The sequence below is a fragment of the Amblyomma mixtum genome, chromosome 5 (assembly GCF_055824585.1).
Source record: "Amblyomma mixtum isolate Tamu chromosome 5, ASM5582458v1, whole genome shotgun sequence".
NCBI lineage: Eukaryota > Metazoa > Arthropoda > Arachnida > Ixodida > Ixodidae > Amblyomma > Amblyomma mixtum.
Genome location: NC_143016.1, coordinates 59,881,580 through 59,907,562, shown reverse-complemented (window position 1 = coordinate 59,907,562; position 25,983 = coordinate 59,881,580). Strand labels below are relative to the sequence as shown.

General features: G+C 52.4%; 1 protein-coding gene across 1 annotated transcript in view; it reads right to left on the bottom strand.

Moving 5' to 3' along the window:
• Positions 1–13,522: 13,522 nt before the first annotated feature.
• The window catches only part of LOC149342350 (apoptosis regulator Bcl-2-like), a 70,983-nt gene continuing 58,522 nt past the window's right edge, over positions 13,523–25,983 (bottom strand). Inside the window, exon 2 of the mRNA XM_089544644.1 lies at positions 13,523–14,326. Within this exon, the coding sequence (XP_089400770.1) occupies positions 14,180–14,326 (147 nt within the window). The 3' untranslated portion in view covers positions 13,523–14,179. The remainder of the gene's footprint in view (positions 14,327–25,983) is intronic.

Here is a 25,983-nt window from a genome sequence, read left to right as displayed (position 1 = left end):
CAGTCTTCTTCTTTCCTTCGTCTCTGTCGAACGCGCCTGCTATTAGCAATGGGCGCATCTCATCGCAGTGAAAGAAAAAGATCTAACCATAACTTAAAAAAAATGACGGCTAAGGCTTAGGAAATAAAGGATTAGGAAAGAAAATGGGTACAAAGTAAAAATTATGAAAGGAGGTAATTTAGAGGGAGAAAAGAAAACTTCGAAGAAATAAATCGATGTCATTACAACAAGACAAAGAAAGGAACGAACAAACAAACAGGCATCCACGTCAGTTTGTTCATTCCTTGCCCTGTCCTCGTTCTACCAACTCTGCTGCAACCACCGTGAAATGGAAATCTAGGCGTGCGTAACCTGATCGCGAGCAGCAACATTCGTAAACCAGTTGGTTGTGGTCTCCTTCCTGCAGGGATACCTCTAAGCTGGACCATAAGTAAACTCAAATATATATTTCTCTCTCTTAAATGAATTCATGTTCGCATTCTCCTTGTAACGTGACTCGCGACTCCTCTGTACTCAAAAACGCGTTTGTTGAGCAGTGATTGAAGCCGCTTAAAAAGACTTTCTCTGAGCCAGTGGACAGCTTTGACCCATTGCGAGTCAAATTAGCGGTAAGTCTATAAGACATCAACCATTTTAGAAAAGAATCTCTTAACTGTCATCATCATCATCCTGACTACGTCGGCTGCAGGACAAAGGATTCTCCCATATGTCTCCAATTAACCCTGTCCTTTGCCAGCTGCGGCCACCTCATGCATCCCCGCAAACTCCTTAACCTCATTCGCCCACCTAACTTTCTGCTGCCCACAGGAAGCTGCACTAGGTGAGCTCAATCTCAGTGATGTTTTTCTGACAAGCTCTTGTACATCATTCTGATACGAGCGCTAGACTTAGTCTGCTGTGCTTAAATTTTAAAGTGACATGCATCTTGTGTGGCTTGTGTGGTGGGGAACAGCGGGGCCGCAGTGGAAGTCCACATTTCCATTACAAATGCATGACGCGGCGAGGAACATTGCTCTTTATTTTTACGCTTTCCTCTAAAACTTCCCTTGAAATCGTCAATAACCATATGCTTCCGAGCTAAGCCTGACTCATTGTACAGCACACACACACGAAAAGAAAGAATTGGAAGTGCGAACGGCCAGCGCCAGACCTAGATGACCAGTACGCTTTATATAATGGAGGAAACCAAGTTGAATAACACTGCGTTGCTTTCCGAGATACATCTTTCCTTTATTCTTCTTACTTTCTTTTTCCTCTTCGCAGCACTGAATGATGGCCCAAACGACCAAGGCACGTTTCCTCAGCACAACACTCTGGGCCGCACGCGGCCATCCAGCCCAGGGAGGAGCACATACGGGCCATTCATGAATCGGCGTGGCGCCGACCAGCTGCAGCGCAGAGGGGAAGGAGGGAAAGCCAACGAAAGGAAGCCGCGGCTACGCCCCAAAAAAAGACGCGTCGGACGGCAACATCCCAAAAATAGAACTCGCACTCCGCGACCCCAAACAGAGAGCTAGCTGCACGAGCTGCGCGAGGCGTCGTTTCCTAGGCAGCGAGATAAAACCCGAACGTCGTGTCGCCATTCACAGATAGTACAGGCGGCTTCGGGGTTCGTGATCGTACCATACGGTATTACTGAGGCCGCGAAGTTAATTTGTGACGGCGATGCACACAGGCTTCGCTGCTGCTCATGTGTTTTGCCATGTGCAACAAGATAGACAAAGCGCATCTGTTTAGTCATTCGACGAAGAAAAATGGCAGGAAGCACATGGCTGGTTGTGGCGATTCTTCGGCTGTCCAGGAAGAAAAGAAATTGCAACTACACACGCGAAATGCTGTGTAAATGTGATTCCCCCCCACCCCACCCCGTGGATAACCTATCCACTTACATATAGACGCGGTCATGTCTGCAGCGTGCACTATGTATCTCCTGAATGAGGTGTGAAATGTTTGGACACATGCGGCTTTTATTATTTTTCAGGGAAGCCTACATAAGTGAACATCTTTGACGGAAGTCTGTCTGGTTGGATTTGTTACATAGAATTGGGTTCTGTAACCAACCAAGGGTTGAAAAGCATATCCCAACGTTTCCCAAGAGACCGAGTTGGTCCCCGAACAATGAGATTTCATTTTCAACCCTTGACTGAAGAGACAGAGTTGGTCTAAAACGTTAAGATTTCATTTTTAATCCCAGCATAAAGGGACAGAGCTGGTTCCGAAACATTGAGATTCCTTCTATACAAACCTTGGTTGGCTCCAGAGTATTATTCTATGGGTGACCCTACAGATCTGGATTGCTATCCATGGGCGAGCTCTTAGTGCGAATGCAAAAGTGGGCTCACTAAAATCTAGCGTGCAGAGTCTAAAGCACATTTCTCAATTTAAAAACCCCAATATAACACAAAATGAAAGGTTTGACAGAAAGGTAATTACAGAGTATTCAGCTGTCAGTTGCATTAAATCTATTCTGCGATGACGGCGCGTACCAGCGAAGCTGCTTGCGAAAAGCGACATTAGCACTCCGCGCTCTTTCGGGTATTCAAGACGGATCGGACAGTCTACCCTGGGGAGACAGGGGAAGTCGGTCAGTCTTCATTCGGGAATATACCCTCACTTCCCTAGCTGCCCGAGAGTGGCTTATGCAACTTGTCACACGCGGCGAAATTACAAGGGCCTCCTCGCGGCGATCAATCAAGTCGAGAGGGCAGCAGCTCCCGATCACGCCGGGATGATGAACCGCCTGCGGTCCGGCTTTCGGCGAGTCCTTTCTTACGGAAGATTAATAGATGTCATTAAGGAGCAGCACAAACACAAGCAGAAAGGGAATCGAGGCGACGGAACTCCGTCCCTTTTCCACCCTTGCTTCCCAGAAAACCGCACTTCGCACGTCGTGTGTATACAGAAACCCTTCCCCTGGGAAGAGAGGCAGCCCGCACAATGAACCCGGCCCCGGTCGGGACCCTTCCGAAGACCGCGGTTGGCCGGGAAGGCGGAAGCGGCGGCTGTACGCACCGCGGTCCGAGCTCGCCCGCCTCGCATCCGGTGTTCGTTCTTCTCTTTTCAGGGAAAAAGGGTTTGTCCAGCGGCGGCGCGGCCGGCAAACTCGGTCGCGTGGGCCGCCTCTGCTCAACCGTCGCCGCATGCGTTCATCCGCGGATACCTCCAGCTTCGTCCGCTGCCTCCGATTCTGCTCCCGCTGGAGCGCACTTCCCGCGAGAGCCTGCACAGAGATCCGAGAGTGTCCGGTCTCCCTTCGGGGAGGGCCACACGGGACAGCGTTCCCTTTTTCCCACATGCCTCGTGTGACAAAGTTTTCCCACATGCCGCCGCCGAGGATATCGGGTGGTGGAAAACAAGGGGACATGAGAGCACGAGGCTGCATTGAGGCAGCGTGAGCGCGCACGACAGCTGCCAAGAGTTGGAGGAGCGCGGAATGAGAAATCACTTTGTCCGCGGCGCAGCCGCGCGACACGCAAATGGCAGAAGAATGGGGAAACAGTCCGAGATCTCTCTCATTCTCTTTCTTTCACCCTCGGTCCCTCGTTGACAAATGAATTCCCGGTCCAAGTGGCTCGCACCGAAGCCAAAAAGGCGCCCCGCTCTTGCGTACCCCCCCCCCCCCCCCCCCCCCCCCCCTCGAGCTCTTCGGTCTGCCCTTTTCGACGGAGTGGTCATGCGCTGCGACATTTGCGATTCAGCCGTGGGTTTCCACTCGCTAGTGCGTTGTCTCTGGAGCGATGGCCACGGCCAGAGGAAGCGAGAGAGAGAGAGATAGAGGTTCTCATCAGGGCTAAATAGCGGGCGGAGCCCTTTCCTCTGCTCCTTGCAGGTCCTTGCGTCAGGCAGGTGAGGCGACGACCATTGTGTCCGACCGTTGCGCACCTCTTGCCCGCTCGCTGCGAAGGGTTACAAGTGAGAGAAAGGCAATGGGGGGAAGGGGGGCATTGCGTGAGCACAATGGCCGGTCCCGTCGGAAAGAGAAAAGCCTCCTAGCGGCTGATCACGGCTCCGGCACGCACGCCCGGACGTGCCCGCCAGGCACATCCAGCAGGTCTGTTGCCTTCTGGCAGAATGACGGCCCCGCCATATATCACACGGCGGCGGGATTCGGCAAGGGTTGAGTGAACTGTCTCGCGCCCCCTGCGGCTTCGGAATGTCCTTCTGTGCGCACCAGACACGGGGCGTCTCTCACAAGCGGAAGATCGTTTCTTTGCAGGATTTTGACACATCGAGCTCAGAATTCTCTGTGCGCCATATGTAGAAACTTACTGTACGTGCAGCTGTCCTTCGCATGCTCGTTTAGAGCGCACATACGGTGCACTGATTGGTGCATCTGCGTCATCTATGAGTAGCCTGTGCCTCGAAACAATGTCATAGCGTGCATATGCTTTGCCAGAGATCGTGGCTTGCTTCACATAGAAAGCTTTATCGAGTCGAGAACGCACCGGCGTACTCGTCAACATACCCATAAGCGCGCCGTTACAAAACTCGAAACAAGTGCGTAGAGTGTACAGGTGCCCACAGAAGTTTTCGGAACGCCGAAATCACGAAAAGGCTGAATTTACTTGCTACGTAGAGGCACAGCCAGGCATTCAGAAGTGCATTGTTCAGGTCGAGTAGGAAAGTGCGGAGCACATCCATCAGTTCGTGACTGCCATAAATTAAACCTTCTTGTAATTTTTGTGTTAACCTTTCGAGGGCACCTGTACTGTACTTTGCATCCTGTAACCTAAGGATGACTGACTGTCACTCAAATGCTGCGCGAAAAACAATGGCTGATCAGTAGAGCTGCGATAAGCAAATGCTCTGGTGAACGGTGGTGATAGCATTCTTTAAACGCAACCGTCTTTTTAGAAAAGTCTGAGAGTGAGATCGAACTTACGCACGATCTGGAACTGTGTTGAGAGATTGGTTAAGTATCTTGGTATATACATAGACAGTGATTTGGCATGGAATACTCAGATGACTCACATTTGTAAGAAACTCAGAAGTGTTGCATGCTTGTTGTTTAATTTGCGAACTATGATGCCATTTTCTGTGAGAAAATTAGTCGCCCAGGCTCTGGGGTACAGTGTCTTGAGATAAGGTATGTGTTGTTTTTTAAACTGCTCTTTCACATGGAAATGTCGTGTTAATAGGATTTTGAAAAACATTGCTACAAGCGTTCTCTACTTGCCGCAGGAAAATCTGCCCAACAGTGTCTTTACCGCAGCCGGTTTGCCTTCTTTTGACAATCTTTTTAAACAAATTGTAGTACTGAAATATTTTTGGAATAGCGCATACAGACACATAAATACGAAACCGGTACCGTTGAGACATGTTCCTCGCTATCATAAACCGAGAGTGCGCACTCACTACGGCAAAGCAACTAGAAAATATTACGTGCCAGCTATCTTCAACGAATTACCGGATGATTTATTTTCTTTAACCACCCGCAAAAAACTGCGTGTTGCTGTTCAAGCGTTAGAGAATCTTTAACATGTACTAAAATCTTATCAGTGCTTTTTCATTCTTTCCGTGCCAAAATTTTTGTGTTCTTCATGTTTACGTCTTTTAATTTTCTTTTGCCTCTGATGGAGCTCTGATGTAGCGCGAAGATTGCCGCGGCTGCCGGTTGTCGCCGCACAAGCCCACTTGTGGCTTCGGCGCTTCCGTTTCTTTGTATGTTCAGATTATGCTGAATAAAGATTATTATTATTATTATTATTATTATTATTGTGCAAAACCTGATAAAACACAATGCTGGCCAGTATTCTGCTTATCACCCCGAAAGGAATGACAGTTTGCTAATTCTTTATGCTAATCAATAGCGGCCAATGCAACCACCTAACAACCGTGGAACGCTGCTTTTACCGCCACTATATTGCTTCTATAAAGCTGCGGTCGAAATATAAACTGCTAGACGATGTCTTCCGTGAAGTCCCTTCTATGTAATGAAATAAATAAAAAAATAAATTGTTGAAATGCTGTATTTTATTTTTTTTTATTTTTAGTTAAAACTATTTTAAATAACCAACTCAAAAAAGCTTAATTTTTTCTTTCTTTTAACTTATTTTTCAATTGTGTTTTATTTTTTCATACCCTGCCCTTTCGGTACATTGTGCTCCTAAAATACCAAATGCTGAATTCGCCTTCGAATAAGTACGGAACAACCTTCGCACAGCATGCTTCTCTAGAGATGAACTTCGAGCTCTGTAAAAAAAAGCAGTGTGACTGTCGGGAGAAATAAAAAAGAAAGCAACTGTGACAGAAACAAAAGCGTGACGCACCGCCAGTCAGTGCCCCGCAGTAATTCTTCAACGACATTTGACATGACTCACCGGTCATCGAGCTCCGAGGAAGATGAGGCCGGGCACCTTGTTCGTGCGCTGCCAGACAAAGGGCGTGTTTGGTCAGCCGGTGTGTGCGCACGGCACCCAAATGGAAGTTTAACGAGAATGACGCAGCGCGGCTGTGTGTGTTCGTGTGTGTTCAGCTTTGCCACTGCGCAGTTTAGTCAGCCGCAGCTTCGTACACACGCAGAGCGAGTTGCCGAGATCAAATAAAAACTATACAAAAATGAATAGGCAGTAAAGATGACTAAAACGTTTGACTGCCTGCTTACGATTTGTTCGTTGCCATATACTAAGTGCATGGATCACAAGACTATGCCGCATTGCTCTTGCCTATAGGCACAAACGGTTTGTCGTTCAGTCTGACTATCCTTTTTTGTTACTTACGCAGCAGGCATTAAACTACAGGAAGCCTGCATGGCTGTATTTCTTCAGGTAATACAGGCAGTGCCCGTTTCACATGCTGCAACTAGAACGAAAATAAAGAAAATTAGTCGGCCTAGGTGGTGACACACTGCTTTCACACGCAACGCGTACCCAGCGAATTCGGTAGGAGGGACACGCAAGGTTGCTTGATGTTGCATAGGCAAACCACGATTAAACGCGGCGGAAGCGCCACACGGAATGTGTTGGTGATCTTATGACCAGCGTAATTGTAGATGTAAGGCAATATTTGGTATGGTTTCATTCGAATAAACAGTTTTACTTCCGCCGAGGAAACAGCTCCCACGTGACCCCACGTCGTAAGCCGTCTCGGAGCTCCCCATTGGGGGAACAGAACCGAACAGAACTTGATCGCAAGCCGTCTGCGGCCAGACCTACGGCCCTTCGCAGGATTCGCAGCATCGCAGGCGAAAATCGCAGCCATGCGAAAATGCCGGCCAATGGCGCCTTTGCTTGTGCGGCTGTGAGTCAGTGATGACAACCGACGTAAAGCCTGTGACAAGGCCTTTCTACTTTTCTCATCCCTTTGAGCACACTGACCCGTCCCACGCTTGGAAACAATTGAGTGCGCGGATGTCGGCGAGACGAAGACGAATGGTATACGAAAATAGAAAAAAAAAAACAAAGAATATGGGAGAAAACCAACACGCATACGCGAGGCTCTGCTTTGTTTGCATCTTGTATATGCGCAAACGGCCCGACCCGTAATGTCGACAGTCGGGAACGTGAGAAGGGATTTGAGGAACGCGAACAGCAAGCTGCTATATGCTTCTGTTTAACGGTTGGTGGTGATGACCGCGTTATATAACTTATAACCGCAGGGCTGCGGCGGCCCATGGCGACGTGCTGCTCATCGCGAGGTCGCAGGTTCGGTACCATTCTGCGGTCACATTTATGGCGAAAGGCTGGTAGCTCATTGATGCTAGCGCAGACAGTTTTGCGCTTTGTGTAATGACCGTTGCTCTGTTTTCAGAGGGACGGGGGCATTTAAGAAGAGGGGGATGTGGGGTTTCTTGTGCTACCCGAGTGTGCGCCCGCTTCCACCGTTTCGTTCGTTAGAGTGACCCCCCGTGGGGTGTCCGCGAGAGAAATGTGGGCAGCCGCGCTGCTTGTTGCTCCCTTGCAAGGGAAGCTCTTTCGAGAACCGCAGTAAGTCACCGTCCCTTCCGTTCCTCCCGCTTCGGCCTCGCGTCCCCATTGGGTCACACCGAGTGACAGTTGGGGGCGTTGTTTCGGCGAGAGGTCCCGAGCGGGAAATGAACGGGCAGATCGCCACCGACTCGGGCAGCAGAAAGGTGCGTAGAGTTTGGATCCCGGGTGCCTCGGCCTTTGCCGGGGGCCCAAGAGCGCGGGTGCTTTGACGTGCGCACCTAGTATGTATGCTTGAGTCCAGGCCCGAACCTCCGGAGTCGTGTAGCCCGCCTGTGCGGCGCCGACGCTCTCCGGATTCGGGAGGGCCTGATTTGGCTGGTCCTCCGTCATCGCCAGGCCATTGCCGGTGACGACGCGCGATGAGCCATCGATGTGCGACCTGCGTCGTCAAGATGTGCTCCGCGTATACCCCATCCTTCCTCGTATTGCGCTGCGCATGATTTAACCCTTTGGTTGGCCGCGCGTCATGCGATCGCCCTTAGCTGTGCTGTCACGCGCGTATTTAGTCTTTAATTGCTTTGCGCGCGCAGCTCCGCGGGCCCACTTTCGGGTGCTGCGGCGGGGCTATGGGTTGCACCGAGGTCTGGGGATTAGTGCAGTGTTATGTAATGCAGCTTACTGTGTAATAAACACTCATCCTTTCGAATAACTGCACCTTCCTTCCTTCACAGCTAGAGCGCAGGCGCGCACCAAACGCTGGCAGTGCCCTCAGCTTGCTCCAGCCCGAACCCGCGATATGTGGGTGAAGTGCCACCTAATTAGCACACCGTCACTCCGGTGATGACGATCCCACACATTTAAGCGTTTAAGCGGAGGTCGCATTTAACGGATGCTTGCCGTTACTTAGGTGGTAGTTAAAGAGCACTAAGTGGTCTAAAACATTATACAGCCCTGCTTTACAGCGTTTATCACAGTTCGGAGCGCAAATAAATATCCACATGCAGTACCCTATCAGTATTGTATGCCTTAGTAGCTCGGTACACGCAGTTCAGCACACTTGAAAAGCTAACTGTTTACTGGGGGAACTCGTACGCTCAAGAAACACACACACAAAAAGAAACTCGCAGCAAGTGCTCTCGACTGTCATCGGCATCAGAATGATCGACACTGTCAGCGACCGCTATTCAAAACATAAGAATTGAAGTTCTGTACAGGGCACAGAATAACCCACATGTGATCACGAATCCTCAGTCCGGTGCAGTACAACGGTCGGTCATACACCAGGAGCAAGACGTCCACGACTGACAAAAGAATGAATAGGCCGCGCGCTGGAGGCGCGGTAAACAAACCACGCTGCGTAAAAAACTCAGGCCATCTTCCGTGGATCGTTTGAATGCGCTAGTAGCCAAACGTTCGCCACAATCGAGGTAGACGCACTAATACTACCTCTACTACCTTAGTACACCACATTGTGAATAACGAACCTTACTATGCTCTCTCGGATATAACGAACTTTCGTGTCTGGACCTCGGATGTAGCGACCTATAAGTTCGATACATCCGAGGTCCAGACCCGAAAGTTCATAGTAAGGTTCGTTATTTCCGAGGAGCAATATCAGAGGTTCGGACATGAAAGTTCGTTATACCCGAGGGAGCATAGTAAGGTTCGTTATTTCCGAGGCGCTACATCCGACGTCCACACACGAAAGTTCGTTATATCCGAAATAGCATAGTAAGGTTCGTTATTTCCGAAGTAGTATACTACTAAGGTAGTAGAGGTAATATCAAGCCCGTTCGCAGTCAGGTAGGCAGATTGTCACCTTCCACTGGCAACTGACAGAAGGCGGTCGCCATTTCCGCTTGCATAGACAGTTCTAATGCGAACGCAGATGATAGCGAACGAAGCTCGCGAAAGCGTGCTCGCTGGAAGTACAGGTTAAAGAATTGTTAAATACAGCGTTAGCACAATCTTCCCCGCTTCTGCGCCGCGGTCGTGAAGCCCCCCCGAGCGCTCCCGAGATTTACGGCCAGAGAGATAAGCTCACACGAAATACAGCCTCTACAGGGGCGCGCTAATCCGTCGTAACTTGCCAGACATTCAGGTCTTTCATTCTGTCACAGTAGGCGAGTGCGCTTGACAAATGAACGCGGCCAGTTCCAGCGAAGTCCCTATAGTACGCGACCCACAAGCGGCGTTCTTCGAGCCGTTTGCCACCCGAGTTATGGCGCGTGCGTAACGACGCGTGCTTAATGGCGCGCACTTTACACCGCCCTGCTTTCGCATCAAGCTCCAGCACTTGCAAGAGCGTGGAGAGACGAAGTCGGTGGTCATGAACCTGCGAGTTACCAATGAGCAAGAGCAAAACGCAGTTTTCGCGATACACTGAACACACGAAGGGCAAAAGCAGGCGAGCTGCTACAGCCACGGAGGAGTTCAAAGTGCTATAGGTACCGTGTTAACGCGAACTTAAGCTCCCTTCTCCCCATACAGCTCCGCATACAGCACGAGTCACTCTCCCGGATTGTGTGGGCCTGTTGTCGACGCTTTCTCTCACCTCCACCCCCTCCCCACACTCAAACTTTTTTTCATTTGGAGTATTGTACTTACAATGATGGCTGATAGATCATGCGTGTCACTTCTTCCTTCGTCCTGCCTTCGCATAGTTCTCATGCCCCAACCAGCAAGTTAGCTAACACTATTGTGAACATCCTAGCAGTGCACGGAGTTACAGTCCCAACGCGCGCGCGCGCGTTGTGACTAACTGTGTGCACGCACGCACGCACGCACGCACGCACACACACACACACACACACACAGGATGTTTTGCATTTAATTTCACCTCCATTAAAATGCGATCGAACCCCGCCATCGGACTGAGCAGTCTAACACCATGGCCACGCAGCCACAGTGGTGGGTGTTTCCAACATATCGCCCTGCACTGGAAAAAACAAAGCGCAGCAAATGGACACTGAGCTCTGGAGGAGAAAAATGAAACAGCACGCACAGTTCTACAGTATAACGTGATTTTTATTTAGTACTTCAATAGTTTCCTCTTTTCAGGTTCCGAAACAAAATATTTACAGCATACAACACGACAAAAGAACGAACGCGAACAATAAAACTGCTGCTGAACACAGGAACATAGATGGATCACCACAGGGAAAAAGGAACAACTCAGTAACACTAGAACGAAGAACGAAAGCCAAGTAGAATACTAAACGCATATTCGAATAACTATGTTTAAAAACTTCCCATCGAATATATAAAAAATCCGGCATGTAATGGACAAGCGATACCTGCTCGCGCACAAGCCTCAGGTTACGGTATGTTTAAGGCAAAATGCCTTTACCAATGGACTTATGCGGCTTGCTGAGAAACACTGATGGGTGGTTCCCTAGAGCCACATACATGACTGGCGTACAATGAGCCACTGGAAACTGTGGCACAAGGGAAGGACATTCTACTGAGCACAAAGAGACGAGCGAAAATGACGTCACTTACACCCTTCTGCCCGATATAGCATCCACTCCCATTAAAAAAACTTATTAATGTATTCCTATAACATTTGCTGAAGTTACTAACGCGCGTCCTGCGCAGGCATAAATTATAAATAGTGGGAGGTCAAGGACACAGCCAGTGTACACAAGCAAGTGCCTGCTCATTATTTGAATAAACTTGAGGCAAAGGAGGCCCGCGACCCGGGGTGCCAACCAACAAAGGCAATATACCGAGTCAAAGCTGCCCGAGTGAACGGCATAAACCGGGCGTTCAGATGAACGAAACACAATGCACATGCTCCAGCAACTAGAAAATTTCACAATAGTCACAGCAGTAATGAAGTACAAATGACACAAACACGCGAATGGTACATGCGTGCTTCGCATCGCCCGAGCTAGGGCGTTGCACCAACGCTTGCACACTGGAGTCGAGTTTGAACACATGGCGTAATGCCGGTGAGGTGGACACCTGTCAGGGACATCGGGGCTGGTGCCGATTAACACGAAATAATACTCTCTGCAACAGCTCACACGCGTTCGACATCCGGAACATTCATGCGCTCTGAAATGGACAGTGAAGGTGACCACAGCACTCCGTACCATCACCACCAGTGTGAAACTAATGCTTAATTCATATATTTCCGTTTCACTTGTGATTACATTGCAAGGTAAGGGGCAAAGGGGGCGGGGGTATAGCAGCACGAAAGCGGCGGTGGAAGCCCGGGCCAGAGTTTTAAAGAACGTAGAGTGTTTACCCAGCACATACGGGGGGAGGGGAAAGCGCAGGTTCTATGCGGAAAAAAAAAAAAAAAAAACGCAGTGAAGGACTGTTCCACATACACATCCAGCGATCGAAATTTGCCATCCAATGACAAGAAGCTGCAGCTAAGTGGGCTCGGCATTCAGTTACGGCATGTTGCACTTCAGCGATACACTCACTGCTGGTGAGCATTGCTGAAGAGATCTTACAAGCCCACAACGAAGACGGCACCCCCTTGGCATGATGTGCCTTTCTGCCATTCGAAAACAGCCAATCCAATGCTTTAGTAGAAATCTGTCCCTCGTGTGCTTGTGTCACTTACCGTTCAATGAAAGATACTTATGAAATGCGACATGAAGCCACAAAGTGACATCCTGAAGTAGAGCCTGCGATTAAGCCTTTCAGCTTCTCAGACGGCCGAGTATGATCTGCCTGTGTTAAAATACTGCCCATTAACTTCCAAGAACTGCACACGTCATTCCGGTAATGCTCAAGTTGACCGAATTTGAACATCGACAGAAAGGACGTTCAGACAATAAGAGTGCAGCAACGCCTAGACTCGAGACTTTCAGCACCGAGAATGTGGATGTACCCTTCATTAGTACCTTGTAGGGGTGCGGACGGTCTTGGCAGTGATTGACAAAATGACTCGTCCACTGATGGCTACAGCCACGCTCAATAAAAAATAAAGCTAAACAAAGAAACAAACAATATCGGCAAAAGAAACATGTGAACTACTTCCCATCATACACTGTTCTACTCTGCTTTGCACCGCAGAAGAATAATTATCAAGATGAATTACGTGCTGCGAGTGTGTTCTCCAGGTATAAAAATTGTGTACAAGAAGTTTTCGCTAATGGAGGATTCAGCCAATGGCTGCTTCCATTGTCTATTCTGGCCGCGTTGGACTAGCTGGCGTTGCTGGCAGTACAGAGTCCGGCGTGGGAGGGCGAGAGCATTCACACGCAAACGTAACATAAACAAGAAAAATAAAAACTTGGAAAAAACAAAGAGCACACAAGTCTCCACCTTACGCACAATAAAAAAAAAAGCATTGCTAATACAAGTTCACACATTCACAGAAATCAGGTAAAAGTAAACGAAGTTCTTCCACATTTCGATATATTTAGCTCGGCTGTTGCTTCAGGTGGTCGCTCGGCGCAAGAATGCGCTCTTCGTGTGTTTACATGGATAGATAGGGAGACTAAACGCGTTTCAAAGTAAAAAAAAGGAAAAGGCAACTAAAGTTTTACCGGCACACGCGCACATACAGAATCTTGCAGCGAAGAAGAGCTCGTCGCAGGCAGGCCAGAGGAGAAAAACCCAAAAATTCTGCGATCGCACCATTCGCCGCTGCCACCACCCATCACATTTTCGTTCGGCAAGTCCCGGCGGGCAGGCATGGCGGGCAGGCATGACGACGCAGCGCAGTTCCAAGTACCGCGTTTACAAGTCGGCCATCGCTGGTGCACGGCGGTGGCTCTTGACGGAGTGGGAGGTTCGCAGGTGGTCGTTCATAACACCGCTGCTTCCGCGAGCACCAACCACACACACGCAGTATGAGGGGCTCCGTGGGCCCTTCCAGCCACCTGCTGAGGTCTAGCAACACGAGATGGCGGTCACGACACTCGTCCGGACAGCGGCCGGCAATACACGGACTCTTGTGTTACCGGAGAACTCGCAAGTCCGCGCAGACCAGCGTCGCGCCCGTTTCCACAGACAAGGGTCGCTGGCGCCATCGCTGTCGGCGAGAGGCACTCGGCAGAGATGCGGGACGTGTGAACGAATCCCCGCACGATAAACCAGCGCCTCCGTGCTCTCGTGCCGATCAGCGGTGTCACGCACACTGGACACACGGCAGCTGGCAGCAGGCAGAGACCGGATCCCCCTCGTTTCGTTGGTGCAGGTACACGTGAAGTCTGTGTGTGGTAGTAGTGGTGGTGGCGGTAGTGGTGTCAGCCAGGTAAAAGCGCACGCACTGACGACGCACGCGCGAGAGGATGTGGAGCAGTGGTCGTCCAGTGCAGCGCAGTGCCGCGGGGGCCGTGGCGGAACTACGACTTGGACGTGAGGAAGGCGCCGAGCGTGAGGGCACCCAGGGCAGTGACGGCCACCCCGCACACCACGTTCTTGAAGATGGGCCAGGGAGACTCGGCCGCCCCGGTGTCGTCGCGCTCCTCGCTGAACACGACCAGGCCATCCTGCGCAAAGCAAAAAGGGAAGAAAAAAGCGGTCAGTTAAATGTCGGCCCTAGAGAAACGATCGACTTGCATTGGCGCCACAAGCAGCCGCGACAGTGCAAGCAGTCTGCCGTTATTTAGAATTCCGGCGCCAGTCCTATTTGAGAGTAACTATCGGCGCCCTGGCAACCGCCTCGCAACAAATTGCCTCTTTAGAAGGCCGCGCGAAACTGGCCGGGTGTAGGACCGGAAAGAATTTCCAGTTAACAGTTACGAAGATTTTTAGCGGCGAGATGGAACTCCGAGGCACAAGTTAACAGTGCCGCGATGCAGCCAGTCAAGTTCACCGGTCAATTAAAAAAACTAACAAATCGCTACGGGGAAGGCCGGCAGCTACGAGTCTCTTATATCCACCCCGCTCTCGTAATACAACTTTTAGGAAATCCTCAGCACGCGAAAGAAAGCAACAGCGAAGCTCACAACTGGACTGACTGCTGCGCGTCTGCAATCAGGATAAAAAAAAATCAAAAGAACTTATTCAGCGAGTCTCATGCCCGTATATAGTAGACAAGGCCAAGAGAAATTTGCGGGACGTATACAGACGCGGCGCTTACAAGCAAGTCTGCCTTCAAAGAAAAAAAAAATTAAAGCGAAACCTTAGGTCACCGATCAAGTAAAAAACTGAACCTGACTGTCAGAACAAACCAGCTTTTCGACCTGGCCTGTGACCAGTTATTTTCAATATTATGCTATTGCGATTCATGACCACACAAAGACCGACCGGTCAGCAACCGACTGGGAAAACCACCCGACGAATTGCAACCGCGCAGCGCAATCCCGTTCTACGGCAAACGCGGGGGTTACGTAACTTCTTGCAGACGTGAGAAGACAGGCAGTAGCGCTGACCCCTGCTGCACTGCAGAGCGACATGTACACGACATGTTCAGACCCGCTTAGCTGCTAACGAGCAAAAAACGAAATGGGCGCTTCAGATCGAAGTCACCTCGCGACTTCACAAGGCTCGAGTAGAGCGAGAGTTGCAGGCTTCCACGCCACGCCTGACAAGCGACGAACAAAGCGCTGCAGCAGCGAGGCAACAGTCGTAATTCTTAAGAACGCCAGAGAAAACGACGTATAGGCGCGCATTTGAGAAGATATCTTAAAAAGAAACACCATGCGACTAGACTGCGTACACGCACGCGCTTACAGGTAAGTGCCTAAAGCGTCCGCAAAACATCCTACGCGCAGACGTCATCGATTTTTCGGTAAACGCTTCGACGTTTATCGATTCGTCAGCTGCCTGCTACATGGCTTCCACCGCAGTATAGAGAGACGCGCAAGGGTTTGCGAGCACGCGGGCAGTCGCTGTTTGTCAGACAGTTTAGGGTCACGCACGTAGTACAGACGTCTGTTACAACATAGAGGGGCGTCAAGATGATGAAGTGCATCGCTATTTAGGGGGCGATCGCATAAGACGAGATGGTGCAGGATATGGAAGGTGACAGGATAGAATTGAGGACAGTAAAAAAAAAAAAAAAAAACCCTTCTTCCAGGACTGCACACCAGGGTCCCAGATTCCAAACTGACCCTCCTCCCCTCACAGTCGACTTTAAACATGAGACGAGAAGCGGGATCGTTAATCTACCCAACTTTGCAGGGTATCCAAATAAGCATAACAAGGATCGCGCCGGGTTAACGCGGCAGAAACATTGAATGGAGATAGGAAGACGAGTGGAATCCCGACAGCTCCCACAGCTTTAACATCTCATTGCAGCCTAAATCCTAAACTTGAGCGTTTTTATGGTCGCTGCCATCCGCGAGCAAGTCGCGCAGGCGGCAGACCGAAGTGTGGGGACACTGACTGCATGCAGCGTCTAAAAGTACGCTAACTTGATTGGCGTCGAAATAAACCCCGCCGAGATGACGGCGCCGGCGTCACGTGTCCCAGCAGCACTCGTCGGCCGGATCCGTTTCTGACACGCAAGCGTGCACGATAGCGGCAGCGATCGGAAGAAAACAAGACGCTGACATGCTTCGAGACGCACGAGGCAAGTAAGTCGATACGCGCACGCACGCGGACTCGAGTCTGCACTTTCGCCGACAGGCGAGGTCGCACGCCCTCGTATGCTAAAGTCGGCACACGCGCGCTATGCAGACTCAACGCTTACTGCGTCGCTTTGCTATCGGGAACGAGGCACACAAAAACGGGAGGCGGCAACCGAAAGAACATGCTCGCCTGTTCCCGCCGTCGATGCACACTAAACACAACGAGAACTGACCTTCAATGCTAGGTAACGCCGAATGGAACTGGTGTCTTCTAAACCAGCAGCGTTACGGACTGGTGCTAAGAGAACTAAGACGTTGAAGGACGCAGTGCTGAATGTGAAATCTATAGGTCGCGCTACCGAATTAAAACTGTCAGCTGTCATTAAACAGAGGCCACGGGAATAAAGCCCAACAGGGATGCGCGAATTAACAGATGGACGCAGCAGTGAGTGCGACCGACGTGACCACCCTTTCGCGAACTTGGTCCCGCTCAACGTCGCTCACAGACTAAGGACTTAACAGCCAGCCCCAAATCCCCCCCTCCCCTTCACTTCTCACACCGAAGCTGTTTGTTCCAGCCGTCAGCGCTTGACACCACAGGCCACAAAAATTTCAAAAATACGTTCACAGGACAGGCGTGTCCGTCATCACGCGTCAGCCGAGAAAAAGAAAGGAAGCAAACGATCCCCCTCTCCATTCATTCCCGGCCCCAGTTTATGCAAATCGCTTCAAACGCGCACGCGCTTCCCTAAACGGGCGTGACGTCTCCCCGCCCCGAGAGCATATTAGCGCGCGTTTTCGGGAGAGGACAGACACACCACGACCGGCGACAGCGCGTCGGGCCTCAACGCGCAGTCTCCGTCTCGAGCCGCGCCCAATCAAGACCAGGAAACGGTTCGCACGCACGCACTTGACACGCCGCCACGGTCAGGAGTGGCGTTTTAAAACATGCGGGAAAACGGAGAAACCTGCGGGACGGGCGGGAAATTCGGATGGGGGGGGAATAAACGGACACGCACTACGGTGGTGCGATACAGTTTTGCTTACATTACCTGCGGTCGCGCGGAGCGCAACGGATTCTCCGCGCACAATGTTACGCAACAGGCCCTCACATCACCCTTTCCTGAAACGTGGACCGCAGCTCCCCCCTCCCCCCCTTTCTCCCCAAACCTAAGAAAACAAACCGCGTCCGGGTGCGTACAAGGAGGACAGGCAGCGCCGCAGCAGAAACGGTTGCGCGTGCGCCCTCGTTGAAAACCCTTTCTTTTCAGCGTCACGGCGGACTGGACGTGACGTGAATGCCCGGCAGCAGCAGCAGCGAAGGCGTGCACTGAGTACACAAATGCCGAGTGACAAGACATCACGGCGCAAGGTGCGACCTTCGAGGGTTCTCCCGCACCTCCGCATAACAACGCGACGCGCGCGAGATGACAGACCGGGGCGCGCCGCTTTTCGCGCGTTTCCTTCACACGCAGCAAGGGGCGAACCAGGCGTTGAAACGGCCGCTGCTGCCTCCGCTCCTCAGCGAGTATTACAAGACGGTTAGGCAAACAGAGCAGCGCGCGTAAGGGAACAAAGCATGCGGCAGCAACTTGCGCCTGCCACCGGTGCGGTTCCCTCTTCCAAGGAGGGCCCCGTACCCGTGCGCAAAGCAAAAAAAAAAAATAAAAAATAAAAAGAGAACACGCAAAAGGCGAGGGCCGACGATGCCGGCCTTATTAGCGCATTGGGGAGCGTCAGGCCGACGGAGCAGGCGCATGTGTGGCAGCTCCGAAATGGAGGGACAGAACACGTCGCCAAGTTTTCTGGAAGGGGAGTGGGGAAGGGCAGTGAGGATGTGAGCGCGCCTCCGCCGTGCTGTCGCTTTCTTTATTAATCTGTCGCTCCGTTCGTCTCTTTCTCTCACCTCCCCTGAGCTGATTTGCTTTGCATTCTTTTTATTTCTTCGCCCTGCTTGGCGAGGATTGTTTCGATGCGCCTCGCGTTCCGCCTCGTTTCACACGGGGTAGTGTGTCAACGTCACGAGGAAGAGATGCACAGGCTCGTTTCGAGGTGACGGCGCGACACGGGAGACGACGAGACCCCCCTCCCCTTCTTCATGGGACGAGGCCGTGGAGGGGAAAGTGCCCGCCCGCATGGCGCGCAATAGGACTGCTTACGCCGCTTCTTAGCACTCGGCGTTTAGCAACGTGGGAAAGAATACGACGGAAGCAGCAGCGTGCGAAAACATTGGGCCAAACAAGACGTGGGCGCCGCGTCGACCAGTGGTAAGGCTTATCCAGAGGGGGAGAAAACGGAGAGAAGGATTGCGGTGCGCGCAGCTAGCACGTACAAGTGGCACGGGAGGAACGAGCTGACGTGCAACACAGAAGAGAAAAAGGCGTGTTTCACGGCGTGGCACGTTTATTGTCGAAAGAGAGAGCGAAGGGTAGGGCTAAGACAGAAACCGCCGGATCAATCGTCATCATCACTTTAGAGGCCCGAGTTCGCGAGTGATGACCTCGATCTGCGGATTCCCGCCGTGAATGCAGAGGCTCCGACGCACAGAGACGGTCGCTTCACTGAGGAGACACATATGCCAAAGCGAAGGCATCTCGGTTACGTCGCGACGGAAGATCCGCAGGCGAAGACCAATGTTTGGAAAGCGTCGCGCGCGGGGTCACCCGCAACAGTCGTAAAAGGCGGCCACCGTCTTTCGCGCGGAAGATACCCGACGAAACGAAACAACAAACGGAAAAGGCGTCGCTTGAAGAACGAAACCGAAGCGGAGAGTTGACCCGAGCCTCGCGGACAGAAAACGGCCCCGGCAGAGAGATCACAGACAGGACAGAAGTGGGGAGGTGCCTACGAGGACCACCAGGCGAGCCGACGGAGGAGATGGGAGAGAGGGAAGGACAGAGGCGGCTTGCACAAACCCACACAGATACACAACACGTGCGCAACGCGCGGCGGCGGCGACGGTGGCGCCTCTTTATGACAGCGACAACGTGTCCGCCACACGCTCCGTGAGAACGGCCTTGGGGAAATTAACAGCGCCACACACACAAACACAATCGGACTGCGAGGCCGCCGCCGCCAGCGAGGCGGAAGGCGGAATGACGGCGCCTCGGCGCCGGGCGTGGGATCGCAGACGCCAGAGGGAGACTCCTCCCGCGCGGGCAACGAAGACGACCCAGCCCCCCACGTCTTTGAGGAGGGGCCCCGCTAGAGTCCCACGTGCGAGCGGCGGCGCTGCTTTGCGCCGGGCGTAGTCAAGTCTGGCTTCTTCGACCGACAGCCATTACAGAGCAGAGAGCGCCGCGGAATACCCCCCCACTCATGGAATATGCCCACGGAAGTGCAAACAAAGCGTCATTCCATTGCGCTGCACTGTTCAAAGAGAATTCGCGCACGTGGTAAGCACGCAAGTCTGTGTCCCCGTGGACGCTCAAGAATCCGCACAGGCGGATACACTGTAGGCCGGGATATAAGGGCGGATTTTTCGCGGCACCGTGCACACAAGAAAGCGTGATGTTTGGACAGGCAACGGCCTCTATGCGGATCTGGAAACCTTGATGGACGCGCACAAAGACTGATCGTAACAAAGTGTTACCCGCCTTCTCCCCCTCTCGCGCACAAGAACAAAGCGGTCTCCTCCCTTTCACTCCCGGATGTAGCAATAGAGGGCGTCAGCATCGCCCATACGCAATCCCAGCGTCATCCAGAAACAAAAGGCTTTTGTTTCCTTCCCCCGGGGTGCGCCATTGCACCAACGCCGGTTTCACAGTAACGGGGACAAAATCTTGCGTGCGCTCGGGTGGATAATCTTCGGAAACCAGTCGTACCTACACACCGGCCGCAGTCTGGATTCCGCCACGAAAACACGGCACACTCCTGATGCCAGCAGTAAACGCGCGTCGCTCCTGTACCTCGCCGACCGCATAAGTTTTTTTCCAGATGCAAGGCGAGAAAACGGCCGGAGCATCACCACCACACGCCAATGAAGGAGGGGTCGAGAAGCGAAAGCGCAGGCAGCAGAAATGAAGACCGCGGCAGCCGGCGCTCAGTCAGTCTTCCCCGCCGAACGTAAATCACAGCCTCGATCAGAGCGAGGCACGCAAAGATAGCCGGAAGGAAGCCTCGCGGGGGGAAAAGCAAAAAAGATGTCGGCGTTTTGTCTTTCGGGACCGCCACACACAGTTCCCATTAAGGGAGGGCCATCCTCCTCCCCCACACTACCTTCCCCTCTTTCTCCTCCTCGCAGCCAACCAGAGAGCGCGGCAACACCGGCGCCGTGCGAGCCCGAGCGATCTATCTCTCGGTATTGGCGAGCACCGTCGAAAAGGCGCCGCCTTTTGGCCGTGGGAAGCCCGCTTGACGGACCGCCGCCACTGGACCGTCATTTTTCACTGCCTTCGGCCCCTCTGGAATGCGCCGGCACCGAACCTATCGTCTCTTCCTCTCCACCGAGGGCGCGCTTTCTCCCTTGCCCGTCCGTCGTTACAGCCAGGCTTCTTTCTCTGCCAAGTGCGCGAGCGCCGCAATCGCCGTTCCTGCAGACTCGACCGCTCGCGGGCGGCGAAGATGCAGCGAAGACAGACTCGTTCCTCCCGGACCGCGCTTATCCGCAAATGGCCGTCATCAAAGGCGGAGTGAGAAAATCCCGCTCCTGACAAGCAGGTCTCTGGAAGCCAGCCATCTTCCGACCGACGTTTGGACGGTCAAACGCCACACAGCGGCTGGTTCGGTGGGAGCCTGCTTGGTAGGAGCAGGGCACACCTGTACTGGATGGGTCGTGAGCAGACTTCCGGGAGGTTCGAGCAACGTGACTTACAGGTCGCTTTTCGCGTCGTAATTATACACGATATACATTACTAACCCACAGAAAGTAAGTATGAACCTTCTTGAAGAACGTGCTGAAAGCGAACCTATATAGTGGAAGCGAGCCCACACAGTGGAAGCGAGCCCACACTGTGGAAGCGAGCCCACACTGTGGAAGCGAGCCCACACTGTGGAAGCGAGCCCACATTGTGGGAGCGAGCCCACACTGTGGGAGCGAGCCCACACTGTGGGAGCGAGCCCACACTGTGGGAGCGAGCCCACACTGTGGGAGCGAGCCCACACTGTGGGAGCGAGCCCACACTGTGGGAGCGAGCCCACACTGTGGGAGCGAGCCCACACTGTGGGAGCGAGCCCACATAGTGGAAGCGAGCCCACATAGTGGAAGCGAGCCCACATAGTGGAAGCGAGCCCACACAGTGGAAGCGAGCCCACACAGTGGAAGCGAGCCCACACTGTGGAAGCGAGCCCACACTGTGGAAGCGAGCCCACACTGTGGGAGCGAGCCCACACTGTGGAAGCGAGCCCACACTGTGGGAGCGAGCCCACACTGTGGGAGCGAGCCCACACTGTGGGAGCGAGCCCACATAGTGGAAGCGAGCCCACTGTTAAGAGTGGACAACGTGGTCCTGAGAGCCGGGTGTGTCTCATCGCAAAGCAAGGGATATGACGAGGCCTGGCGCTGGCGGCAGAAGCATAGACGACGACGGCCGGGGCTGTTGCACTCCAAATCACCGAACCTCCGACCCGATCGAAGGACGCTGTCTCCCACGGACCTGGGATAAATTACTGTCAGACGAGTGTCGTCGTTAGGCAAAGATGCGGCGACAGCTTGCGACAGCAGCGGCAACGATGAAAGCAGAGATGCACAGCAGCACGGCGGAAACACCGGTATACGTTGGCCGAGTCGACCTTCGGGTCACCGGACTGGAAGATGCTACGCAAGGTCACGCTGAGAGAGGCTGCTAATTGAAAGACGCTGTGTCGAATGGGTCTCGTGCTTCGGCCATCCGGCGGGGGAGTTCGAGAAGGTTCAACCACCTGCGAGGAGGCTGCGGGATTCTGCTTTCCCACGGAGGCAACGTACAGAAAACTTGCGGCAGTGGTCAAGGTGACGCATCTGTGTTTGATTGTCTTCCCCTTCTCATCCCCCAAGCTGTGAGAGAGCGAGAGCTTCAGCACCGCCCCGTGCCGTGGGTGGTACCGCCAGCGTCATCAATGGCCCATCCGATTGGACTTCGTTATTCGAACTAAGTTCCCCGGTCAGGGATCTGGGGAACGCGAACCGTATTTAACGGGATGTTGTTGTGTGATTAGCATTGCATTGCATTTGCTTTCGATTCGATTCTCATCTGTAAATATGTAGAATAAACCCTTCTGTACAGTTTCCACGATAACGCAGTCCGTCAACGTCATTCGGAGCCGGTACCTGTGGGGCTAAACGAGTTAGTCATCTCCAGGACCCCTCCGTCTTCAACACTGGTTCCAGCGGTGGGATAGAAGCCCCATCTTTAACACTGGTTCCAGCGGTGGGCTGTGGTGCCCCGTTCCCAACACTGGTTGGCAGCAGCTGGGATGGACCGTGCGACATCGTACTTTCTCCACGGGTGAGCGTTTTGGCTTTTGCTATGGGATTCGCCAGGCTGTAAGATTCAGAGAATAATCTTGACTGGGAATCAGGGCTTTGTCGTTTGAGAGGGGTTATTCTCAAGGCATTGTGGAGTTAGCAGAGCCAAAGCGGAGAAGGCGTTGTCATGGAACTAATGGAATTGTGGAGGTCGGACTTGCTGTTGATATGCGAGGAACTGTCTTTTGAAGTGCCGAGCAAAATAACCAAAATTGAACTGTGCGAATTCATTCGTAAACAGGTCAGCAATAACGATCAACTGCTGGTAGATACGTGGAACTTGATACAGGAGGAAGAAGCCCGTAAAGAAAAAGCCGAACAGGAGGAAAAAGCGCGCACAGAGGAAAAAGCGCGTAAAGAGCAAGCTGATCGAGAGTGGGAAAAAGAGAAGGAACGGCAACGGCAACAGTGGAGGGTTGAAATTGAAACAAGGAAACTAAAGATATTAGAACTTCAAAACGAAATACGAAGAAAGGGCGGTAGTGTGAGAGCCGGAAGTCCTGAAAGAGCAAGCGATGCTTATGAAGTAGGTCCGCAGATAAGACCCGAAAAGTCTGGGACCGTAGCCGCGTTGGTAAATCGCGACACCACGAGGGAAGTGGCAGAGAACGCGTTCAACCGGTGCGGTAGTCCAAGGAATGCCGCAGAATCCGAGACCGTGTCCAGTGTAGTTGGACGTAATGCTAAGAAAGAGCATTCCGAGATAGCGTCTCAACGACACGAGTGCGAGGATTCTCCTCCAGGTGAGGCAGGAGTGGCAACGGACAACTTTGTCGGGACTGTTACGAGCGCGACCCTTTCAGTAGAGACGATACAGGCGTCAAACCGGCAGGACCGCGAAAAGGGAGGTTTACCTATCGGGAAAGGTTTCGAAGTTGAAACAGCGGAAACCCCTTTTGAGAGTAACACCCGCGGTAAGATCGAGTTGAGATGTCACAGTGGCTTCAGTGACAAAGGCTCGGGAGAGGCTACCTTGGCAAAGCTGGCGCAAGGAGAATGCGAGGCTGCCGAACATAAAGATAGAAGTAAGAGCCAGACTTCTAGACGAAGAGATAATGGCACGCAAAGCGACAGCCAAGCGGGCTCAGTTGTAGCTGAGCACTGCAGTAGAGAGAATGGCGCGCAGAGCGACAGCCAGGCGGGCTCAGTTGTAGCTGAGCACTGCAATGTAGACAATGGCGCGCAGAGCGACAGCCAGGCGGGCTCAGTTGTAGCTGAGCACTGCAGTACAGAGAATGGCGACATTCAAGCGGGCTCAGTTGTGGCTGAGCACTGCAAGGTAGAGAATGACGCACCGAGCGGCAGGCAAGCGGGCTCAGATGTAGCTGAGCACTGCAATGCAGAGAATAGCGCGCAAAGCGACAGGCACGCGGTAGAGGACAACTCCCTAAGGAATGAGCCAGGGATCTCAGGGGCAGTTTCATGTCCGTCTGTCAGCTGCGTGGAGCTGGCACTCTGCTGCGAAGGCACAGAGGCCAGTTTGGAATTCGAGGAAAATTTCCAAAGTGCGACTGAGAAACTAGACGTAGCTAGGTATGATCAGGAGACGCACGCGGTACAGTCTAGGCGCAGAAAAAGAAAAAGGGCAAGAACCAAGAGAAAACGAATCAAATTCAAAGCCCTAAATTCGGTTGCGCGCACAGGTGCGAAAGAAAGAAATGCAGTGGAAGGAAAAGTGAAGCCTTCCCGCGTTGCGCCTCGTAAACTTGCAGCTGTAGTTAACGATCTAGCGACACGAGCAGCTCGTTCGAAGGCTGGCTGCAGTAATGAAAAGGGAAGAGCACGTTTTCCGACCAGAACAGGCGCGAAGTGCTTCAAGGGGCATCGGCCTGTAAGAAAGCCTAGACGGGACAAAAAGCCAGTTAGAAAAAAAGCAAAGCGGCCCAAGAGATCAGAAAGCGCAAGGTTGCGCGGCACTCAGCGCATGCGAACGCAGGCGTCGAACAATCGAGACGACACATGCAGGCGTGTTCGGCGGGCGCACTTGAAAAGGATTCGTCCTTCACATTTGGCACCGCATTCTAAGAAGCGCGCATGCCGACAGGGTAGCCGAGCTTCCTGCTTGGGGCGAGAGAAAGGCGTACCTTCTCGCGCTGGTCACTGCTCGTTGTCCAGAGCCAGAGTCGGTTATCGACATTGTAGGCGCGACCAAGGTTTTCGGAGAGCCTCGAGGGGGCGCGGAAACGACAGGGAGAGTCGGGGATTGTTTTTTTCTGCAGCCTTTTGTCACGAGTTGACCGCAGTACAATCAGTCAAAGCGCGACCCCGGCGGGCGCGTCTGAAAGACTAATCCTTTCAACTCGGCGGCGGGGAGTCAGCTTTCCCCCCCGCGTGGCGACTCGAAGTGGCTGTTTCGTTTTTTTTTATTCCTCTTTTTTTTCTGTGTGTGTTTATGAAATCAGGCAGGGAAAGGCTACTTTTGAGTTAAAACAAGTTGATCGGAGGTTACTGTTTTTTTTCCCTTACCTTAGACAAAGGCTATGGCCTCACTGAGTTAGAAATCACAGGTGTCTATTTCCCATGCTACCAACTGATGACGGCACTCACAGGAGTGCAGCTCGAGTAGAACTACGCTTAACGTCGCGTAGACGCTCCGGAGCGTAGATCCCTTGATTGACTGACACCTTACGAAAGGGAGCCCCACTGACGTATACTGAGATGACCTAAGAGAGAACTCTTTAAGGAGCCTGAGAGATGCGCTCGGGTCCAGACCTTTGCTTCGGACCACTTATTATGGTGAAGAGTTAAGTTCAGTGTGACGCCAGTGATGGAGGACTACGTGCTATTTTAAGTCACGTTGGCGACGACCACGAAGAGCACCATGTTCAGTACGTCAGCCGCAGGCTGACATGTAGAGAAGCGTTAAGCGCTTTAGGCAAAGAGCGCGCGTTTGGTTTAGGCGGCACAGAGGTTGTCGGGTTACCATAGTTACTGGAACGGCGCAAAGTTCATATTTGAGACTGACCATCGTCTCAAACGTGCTTATGACAGTTTTGTCCCCCCAAAAATGGTCGCTTGCTTAGACGGAGTCCTGCTCTCCAAAAACAGAATTTCTCGATGCGTTTCAGGAGCGGAAAACCGCACGGAAATGCTGATGGATTCAGCCGATTGTTGCAGACAGGAGTACTTGGTAGGACCACCTACTGTGTGTGGGTTTTTGTTTTTAACCTTGGTCCAAGCAGTCCGT